This window comes from Salvelinus sp. IW2-2015, linkage group LG27 (genome assembly GCF_002910315.2).
Source record: "Salvelinus sp. IW2-2015 linkage group LG27, ASM291031v2, whole genome shotgun sequence".
NCBI lineage: Eukaryota > Metazoa > Chordata > Actinopteri > Salmoniformes > Salmonidae > Salvelinus > Salvelinus sp. IW2-2015.
In genome coordinates this window covers 1,381,394-1,391,035 of record NC_036867.1, presented here as the reverse complement: position 1 = coordinate 1,391,035, position 9,642 = coordinate 1,381,394, and the positions used below count along the sequence as shown (strand labels likewise).

The window sequence follows — 9,642 nt, the reverse complement described above, 5'->3', positions numbered from 1 at the left end:
TATCTTTCTGTGGGTGGAGAGAGGGGAGAGGTGGGAGAGTTGGGGGAGGAGAGATTTTCAAAACGTATTTAAATATCTTCCCCTTCATTTGCTCTGTACCCTTCTCCCCAATGTGTGCACTCGCTAACTCCAGGTGTATTTTAACTTCTCTAGATAGGATAGCATTTTCACGTTTGGAATGAAAAGCATACCCAAATTCAACTGCCAGCTACTCATCCCCAGAAGATAAGAATATGCATATTATTAGTATATTTGGAATAGAAAAACACTCTGAAGTTTCTGAAAATGCTTTGAATCATGTCTGTGAGTATAACAGAACTTATTTTAGCAGGGCGAAACCCCGAGGACAAACCCATTCAGATGTATTTTTTTTTTTTCACTCTCTTTTCAATGAGATTTCATTGGGAATCCAGCAATTCTAAGGGACCTTCTTGCAGTTCCTACCGCTTCCACTGAGGATGTCAACAGTCTTTAGAAATTGGTTGAGGTTTTTCCTTTGTGTAATGAAGAGTAGCCCTGTTCAGAACGAGGGTCGAGTGAAGTGTACTGTTTGTTAGAGGCGCGTAACCAGAAAGCATGCCTACAGTTTGTTTTAATCCTGTATTGAACACAGATCATCCCGTCTTCAATTTTATCGATTATTTATGTTAAAAAATACCTAAAGTTGTTTACAAAAGTAGTTTGAAATTTTGGCAAAGTTTACAGGTAACCTTTGAGATATTTTGTAAGCCACGTTGAGCAAGTTGGAACCGGTCTTTTTCTGGATCAAACGCGCCAAAATAAATGGACATTTGTGATATATATCGACCGGAATTACGAACAAAAGGACCATTTGTAAGTTATGGACATATTGGAGTGCCAACAACAGAAGGTCGTCAAAGTAAGGCATGAATTATATTTATTTCTGCGTTTGTGTCGCGCCTGCAGGGTTGAAATATGCTTCTCTCTCTCTTTGTTTACCAATGGTGCTATCCTCAGATAATAGCATCGTTTGCTTTCGCCGAAAAGCCTATTTGAAGTTCTGACATGTTGGCTGGATTCACAATCAGTGTAGCTTTAATTGGTATCTTTCATGTGTGATTTAATGAAAGTTTGATTTTTTATAGTAATTTATTTGAATTTGGCGTGCTGGCATTTTCTCTGCTTTTGGCCAAGTGAGACAGTAGCGTCCCGCCTAAACTCAGATTTTTTGGATATAAATATGAACTTTACGAACAAACACATACATGTATTGTGTAACATGAAGTCCTTATGAGTGTCATCTGATGAAGATCATCAAAAGTTAGTGATTCATTTTAACTCTATCTCTGCTTTTTGTTTACTCCCTCTTTGGCTGGAGAAAAATGGCTGTGTTTTTCTGTGGCTATGTACTGACCTAACATTAATCGCAAGGTGGGCTTTCGCCGTAAATCCTTTTTGAAATCAGACACTGTGCTGATAACGAGAAGTTTATCTTTAAAATGGTGTATAATACTTGTATGTTGAGGAATTTTAATATGAGATTTCTGTTGTTTGATTTGCGCCCTACAATTTCACTGGCTGTTGTAGGTGTACGCTATCGTCCCACATTCCAGAGAAGTTTTTTTAAAGGATTCAACTCCAATTTAGGTATTCTGAAGTACTGTAATGTTTTATACAGTTGCTATAGGGTCGAAATTTACCATTGAGGCAATAGGGCAATAAATACCATTGGACTGTAGGTCATACAATTTACCTGATGGCACTATAGGGGTCAATAGAAATTTAACCACTGTTGGACTGTAGGTCAAGAATATACGTTGGCGACGTAATACATAATATTACCACTGTTGCCATGGTAATAGATTCACTGGCTATGGGTTCCAATTAGATAATATTACCACTGTTGGGCTGTGGGTATAATTTTACACTGGGCCAGGTCATAGAGTAAATATTACCACTGTTGGCCCTGTTGGGCTGTAGGGGTCAATAGATAATATTACCACTGTTGGCCTATAGGGGTCAATAGATAATATTACCACTGTTGGGCTGTAGGGGTCAATACATAATATTACTGCTGTAGGGGTCAATAGATAATATTACCACTGTTGGCCTATAGGGGTCAATAGATAATATTACCACTGTTGGCCTATAGGGGTCAATAGATAATATAACTACTGTTGGCCTATAGGGGTCAATAGATAATATTACCACTGTTGGCCTATAGGGGTCAGTAGAGAATATTACCATGGATGGCCAATAGGGGTCGAGAACATGGACATAAAGAGTAAAATACACGTTTTTCAAAGCTTTTATTTAAAACATTCAAAGTGGAAAAAAAACTTTACATAATACATCATGAACAAAACAAACACAAAAAGCATGTGAGGTTTGTAGCTACAGAAGCGAAGCTGCGAGAATTTATTAAATAAGGAGGGGATCAATCAATTGTCAATTATTGTCAATCAATCAATAAAAGCTAACAAACTGCCAGATAAAACATCTAAAAACATCTAGTGGAGAGAAAGTCCTACTGCTAAGAGCACTTTACTGCCTGTGTGCCTGTTCGTGTGTGCCTGTTCGCGCGTGCCTGTTCGTGTGTGCCTGTTCGCGCGTGCCTGTTCGTGCGTGCCTGTTCGTGCGTGCCTGTTCCCGCGTGCGTACATGACATATGTGTGTGTCAGACTTCAGTCTTCTATTATTATTTTGTATTAAATAGTGTCCCATGTCATCTGCTCCCATTTTAGCTGGTGTGTTGGTTCGTTTTTGTTGTTGTAGTCTTTATGGCATATGTAGTGTGTCTTCGTGTATGAAGTGTGTGTGTGTGTGTTTACTTATTTTTTGCTGTAGTCAGCAGCGTATGCTCTGTGGTCGTCCTGTTCAGGGTACTGGTCTCCGTATCCTCTCAGCATGTCTTGGAAGCTGGGCATTCCCCGCTGGGGTGWGGGGTAGGACCCGTACGACAGCCCCTGCGAGGGAGGGGGATAAGCCCCGTAGGTCTCCTCCTGGCCACTCTGGTATGGCTCTGACTCTGCCTCGCTGTCTCTCTCTGGCTCCCCCTGGCTGTAACTGTGGTCCTGGCTGGGCTCTGCCTCTGGCCCCCCATGGTGTTCAGCCTGGGCATTGGCGTATGGCAGCAGCTCCTCCTGGGTTTGGTAACGGCGCAGGCGGCAGTTAGTGTCATACTCCGGGTCACAGTCGGGGTCGGAAGGCTCCATGACTCCGTTCCGTGATCCATCAGCGTTGAGATGTGGCTCGTAGGGCTCGGCGGGGTAGGCGGTGTTACGGTGGGCACCGGAACGCGGCTCTGTGCGGGTTATTGGGTAGCACTCCTGGTCATAGCCAATGTAGCATTCGTAGCCCTCCTTGGTCTTTCCTCGGGGGCCCAACGGGTGGCGATCCTCCTTGGGGGCTTCCTCATAGCGGGGAGGTGGGACGGGGGCCTGCCCCTGGGGGGAGGGGTGGGTACGTCTGTGCATGGAGGTTGCGGCTTCACGAAACATTGCAAAGTGATCGTTAGTATTAGTGTTAGCATTAGCTTGTTTGTACATGCCGTTTGGGTCGTTAGCTTGAGCGTTAGCAATAGCTTGGCGGTACATGGCATATGGGTCGCTAGCTGGAGCGCTGGTAGCACTGGCTTGGCGGTACATGGCATATGGGTCRCTAKMTGGAGCGCTGGGAGCATTGGCTTGGCGGTTAGCATTAGCGTTAGCATAAGCATCCCTGTACATAGTGAATGGGTCACTGCGTTGCTCAGGGGCTGGGGCCGCGGCGCGCATTGCGGCGGGATCGTCTTTGTGTTCCTCCTTGAACTTCTCCGGTGCCGTGGCAAACTTTGTGGCGGTGAGAGGGTTACAGCCATCCTCAAACAGAGGGTTGCAGGAACCAGGACCCGTCGGGGTGTAGGGGGCGGGGGCACGGTGTGCCTGGGRACGGAAGGACGGAAGGTCATGATCATGATAATAAAATGATAATAGCTAAAATAATAATAATATAATGATGATGATCTTACCTGTAGGGATGCAGCGTAGGCGCAGCGAGGGTCTCTGGGGTCACAGTTGGGGTAACGGAGGAAGAGGCCGGAGGGGCCTTTCTGGACCAGCTGGGGTTTACAAGAGGGGTCTTTCGGGTCACAGCCCAGGTGGGCGTAGGAGGGCAGGGGCCCAGCGGAGGGCTTGTGGCCGAAAGCAGCTCTCAGGTGAAACTGGAGACACTCCACGTCCTCCGCTGAACAGATACGCAGCAGCTCCGACTTCTGCTCCTGGACGGGAATAAAAACAATCATGACTACGTTAATTTACAGCAGTAGTAGTAGTAGTGTAGTAATACTGTAGTAGTAGTAATAGTGTAGTAATAATGTAGTAGTAGTAGTAATAGTGTAGTAATACTGTAGTAGCAGTGCAGTAGTAGTAGTAATACTGTAGTAGCAGTGCAGTAGTAGTAGTAATAGTGTAGTAATACTGTACCTTGAAGAGAAAGCACTGCACGGCAGGGGAGTAGTAGTAGTAATAGTGTAGTAATACTGTACCTTGGAGAGGAAGGACTGCACGGCAGGGGAGTAGTAGTAGTAATAGTGTAGTAATACTGTACCTTGGAGAGGAAGGACTGCACGGCAGGGGAGTAGTAGTAGTGCCCAGAATGAGGGTCTTTAACGGCCACAGGGGAGCGTGCATACAGGGGGGCTGGGGCCTTGACCGGAGCGGGGGAAGGTGGGGGCTGGCTCTTGGCTCGTGCCATGGCGGCATAGAGACAATACGGGTCCCTACACAGGAGATTAGATTACAATCAATTCATGAGCATAAAATTATATAACACAGACATAAATTAACATGACTGACCTGTAGGGGTCACAGGCCTTGACAGGGGCGGGGACGGGCTTGGGAGGGGTCTTGGGTTCAGGTTTGGGCCGGTTGGTTGCAGAGGCCACACAGTTTGGGTCCTCTGAGTCRGCGCAGGCCTTGTAGATGTCCCCTAGGTGACCCAGGTAGGCCTTGTAGGAGCGACGGCCCTCAGCGCGGTTCTTATTCTGGAGGTAGGCCAGGTAGACCTTGTCCAGCTCCTGGACCTGGGGATAGAGAGGAATATGAGGTTAGATGTATATGAGGTTAATGTAGAGGTTTTATGAGCGTTATTAGGTTACGATGATAAGTGAGGTTAGAGGTATACGAGGTTAGAGGTATATGAGGTTAGAGGTATACGAGGTTAGAGGTATATGAGGTTAGAGGTATACGAGGTTAGAGGTATATGAGGTTAGAGGTATATGAGGTTAGAGGTATTAAAGAAAAGGACTAAGTATATACGAGGTTCGTAAAGATGAAAGCAAAAGCTAGGAAATAAGCAAGAACATGGAGAGAGATACCTGGGGAGTTCCCCCAGGTTCCCATGTCATTCTCAAACACAATATCCCTTTTATTCTCTAAGCAGACGATAATCAACTCTGATGGTGGGTGGGTAGTTAGTGTTGGTCTCTTGGGACCAGGTTCCCAAGAGGCCAACATAGATAACTCCCTAAACTCCTCAGTGTGTACTCACTGCCTCCGTGTTTCCATTGTCCGTGAAGTATTTGTACCAGCTCCAGAAGTCTGAGTGTTGCTTATACCAGCTGATGTTTCTACGGTTACGGACAAGCCTCCTTGGTGACGCCATGGCAACCGCTGTCTCCTCAGTGGCATCCCCTACTGGAGACACATCAAGCATCAAACATTGTTGTGTATGTAAAGTGTGTTAAGTGTGTTTGTTAGGTAGTCCCATATTTACCATCTCCTTTGAGCATCTGAACCACCGGACCTGCCGACAGGAATTCTGAGAAAACACACACACTGTCAGAGCCAGATGTTGCCAACGTCAGCAGCAGACCCCAAAAACGCTTGCATACACTAATAGCACACTGTGTGGAAATGTGTGTGATTAAACACACACACAGGTTTACAGGGCAAGGGTAATTGGCAGTGCCTGGAGGGTCGGTGACTACGGCTCTTTGTAGATTTTATAGGTGAGCCTGTAACAGTGGACCCCTACTGCGCCAGCTACCTGTGTGTGTGTGTGTGTGTGTGTGTGTGTGTGTGTGCAGGGAGGAGAGGAGAGGCAGGAGGGAGGGGAGGGGGAGGAGAGGAGAGGGAGAGGAGAGGAGAGGAGAGGAGAGGAGAGGAGAGGAGAGGGAATTTGGGTTGCGTTCTTTCAGCGTTACAACTCTGTAACAGCTTATTACCTGTCAGCATCAGAGTCCTGCTCTCTCCTCGCTCCTGCACCCTCCCTTCCTCCTCGCTTCCTGCACCCCTCCCTTCCTCCCTCGCTCCTCCTCCGCGCTCCCAGCACCCCTCCCTTCCTTCCATCCTGTAAAGACTGTTGTTTCCAGATGTCCCAGTCTTTTACTGGCTCCTTAAATATAATACAGCAGATACACTGAGACAGCAACATTTACCCAACACACACAGACCTCCATCCATCCATCTATCTCTCTCTCTACTTCCATCCCTCTGAAAACTGTTAACATCTCTTCCCTGTGGAGATAAAAGAGCATGCATGCAGAGCTGTGTACTGTTTTACACACACCACACACACAACACAACACACACACACACACACACACACACACACACACACACACACACACACACACACACACACACACACACACACACACACACACACACACACACACACACACACACAGGGTAGCTGGCGCAGTAGGGTCCACTGTTACAGGCTCACCTATAAAATCTACAAAGAGCCGTAGTCACCGACCTCTCAGGCACTGCCAATTACCCTTCCCTGTAAACCTGTGTGTGTTTTAATCACACACATTCCACACAGTGTGCTATTAGTGTATGCAAGCGTTTTTGGGGTCTTGCTGCTGACGTTGGCAACATCGTGGCTCTGACAGTGTGTGTGTTTTCTCAGAATTCCTGTCGCAGGTCCGGTGGTTCAGATGCTCAAAGGAGATGGTAAATATGGGACTACCTAACAAACACACTTAACACACTTTACATACACAACAATGTTTGATGCTTGATGTGTCTCCAGTAGGGGATGCCACTGAGGAGACAGCGGTTGCCATGGCGTCACCAAGGAGGCTTTGTCCGTAACGTAGAAACATCAGCTGGTATAAGCAACACTCAGACTTCTGGACGCTGTACAAATACTTCGGACAATGGAAACACGGAGGCAGTGAGTACCACACTGAGGAGTTTAGGGAGTTATCTATGTTGGCCTCTTTGGGAACCTGGTCCCAGAGACCAACAACTAACTACCCACCCACCATCAGAGTTGATTATCGTTCTGCTTAGAGAATAAAAGGATATTGGTGTTTGAGAATGACATGGGAACCTGGGGGAAACTCCCCAGGTATTCTCTCCATGTTCTTGCTTATTTCCTAGCTTTTGCTTTCATCTTTACGAAACCTCGTATATACTTATCCTTTTCTTTAATACCTCTAACCCATAACACCTATATACTCTAAGTATACCTCTAACCTCATATACCTCTTATACTCAACCTCATATACCTCTAACCTCATATACCTCTAACCTCTACCTTAACCTCATAAATACTCTAACCTCATATAACCTCTAACCTCATATCTCTAACCTCATATACCTCTAACCTCATATACCTCTAATCATCATATAACCTCTAACCTCATACCGCTAACCTCATATACCTCTAACCTCATATACCTCTAACCTCATATACCCTCTAAACCTCAATAACCTCTAATTCATAACCTTACCTCATATACCTCTAAGCTCATATACCTCTAACCTCATTACCTCTAACTCATATACCTCTAACCTCATATACCTCTAACCTCATATACTCTAACTCATATACCTCTAACCTCATATACATCTAACCTCATATATACTCTAAACCTCCATATACATCTAACCTCATATACCTCTACCTCATATACCTCTAACCTCATACCTCTAACCTCATATAACCTCTAACCTCATATACATCTAACCTCATATACCTCTAACCTCATATACATCTAAACCTCATATTCCTCTCTATCCCCAGGTCCAGGAGCTGGACAAGGTCTACCTGCCTACCTCCAGAATAAGAACCGCGCTGAGGGCCGGTCGCTCCTACAAGGCCTACCTGGGTCACCTAGGGGACATCTACAAGGCCTGCGCTGACTCAGAGGACCCCAAACTGTGTGGCCTCTGCAACCAACCGGCCCCAAACCTGAACCCAAAGACCCCTCCCAAGCCCGTCCCCGCCCCTGTACAAGGCCTGTGACCCCTACAGGTCAGTCATGTTAATTTATGTCTGTGTTATATAATTTTATGCTCATGAATTGATTGTAATCTAATCTCCTGTGTAGGGACCCGTATTGTCTCTATGCCGCCCTGGCAACGAGCCAAGAGCCAGGCCCCACCTTCCCCCGCTCCGGTCAAGGCCCCAGCCCCCCTGTATGCACGCTCCCCTGTGGCCGTTAAAGGACCCTCATTCTGGGCACTACTACTACTCCCCTGCCGTCAGTCCTCTCTCCAAGGTACAGTATTACTACATATATTACATACTACTACTCCCCTTGCCGTGCAGTGCTTTCTCTTTCAAGGTACAGTATTACTACACTATTACTACTACTACTGCACTGCTACTACATATTACTACTAACTACTGCACTGCTACTACAGTATTACTACACTAATTACTACTACTACTACATTATTACTACACTATTACTACTACTCAGTATTACTACACTACTACTACTACTGCTGTAAATTAACGTAGTCATGATTGTTTTATTCCCGTCCAGGAGCAGAAGTCGGGCTGCTGCGTATCTGTTCAGCGGGAGGGACGTGGAGTGTCTCCAGGTTTCACCTGAGAGCCTGCTTTCGGCCCACAGCCTCCGCTGGGCCCTGCCCTCCTTTACGCCCACCTGGGCTGTGGACCCGAAAGACCCCTCTTGTAAACCCCGCTGGTCCAGAAAGCCCTCCGGCCTCTTCTCTCCGTTACCCCAACCTGTGGACCCCAGAGACCTTCTCGCTGCGCCACGCTGCATCCCTAAGGTAAGATCATCATCAATTATATATTTTTATTTTAGCTATTATCATTTTATTATCATGATCATGAACCTTTCCGTCCTTTCCGTCCCCAGGACGCGGGGGGGGGGGCGGGGGGGGCCCCCCGGGGGGGGGTGAGGGGGGGGGGGCCCACCGGCCCCCCAACACCGACGGTCCTGGTTCCTGCAACCTCTGTTTGAGGATGGCCTGTAAACCCTCTCACGCCACAAAGGTTGCCACGGCACCGGAGAAGTTCAAAGGAGGACACAAAGACCATCCCGCCGCAATGCCGCGCCGCGGCCCCAGCCCCTGAGCAAACGCAAGTTGACCCATTCACTATGTTACAGGGATGCTTATGCTAACGCTAATGCTAACCGCCAAGGCCAATGCTCCCAGCGCTCATATAGTGGACCCATATGCCATTGTACCGCCAGCCAGTGGCTAACCAGCTGCTTCCAAGCTAGCGACCCATATGCCCATGTACCGCCAAGCTATTTGTAACGCTCAAGCTAAACGACCCAAACGCATTTACAAACAAAGCTAAATCTAACACTAATCTAACGATCCCTTTGCATGTTTCGTGAAGCCGGCAACCTCCATGCACAGACGTACCCCACCCCTCCCCCCAGGCGGCAGGCCCCGTCCACCTCCCCGCTATGAGGAAGCC

The 9,642-nt window shown here is 47.1% G+C and overlaps 1 protein-coding gene across 2 annotated transcripts in view; it reads right to left on the bottom strand.

Annotated features, from left to right (window-relative positions):
• Positions 1-2,253: 2,253 nt before the first annotated feature.
• The window catches only part of LOC111953706 (uncharacterized), a 10,191-nt gene continuing 2,802 nt past the window's right edge, over positions 2,254-9,642 (bottom strand). Inside the window, exons 3-8 of one of the 2 annotated variants that reach the window (XM_023973143.2) lie at positions 5,716-5,760; positions 5,491-5,636; positions 4,797-5,023; positions 4,549-4,720; positions 3,971-4,219; positions 2,254-3,884 (exon numbers count right to left, since the gene is read on the bottom strand). In XM_023973143.2, coding sequence (XP_023828911.1) covers positions 2,793-3,884; positions 3,971-4,219; positions 4,549-4,720; positions 4,797-5,023; positions 5,491-5,636; positions 5,716-5,760 — 1,931 coding nt within the window. In that variant the 3' untranslated portion in view covers positions 2,254-2,792. The remainder of the gene's footprint in view (positions 3,885-3,970; positions 4,220-4,548; positions 4,721-4,796; positions 5,024-5,490; positions 5,637-5,715; positions 5,761-9,642) is intronic. The other variant, XM_023973144.2, reaches the window with a different exon arrangement.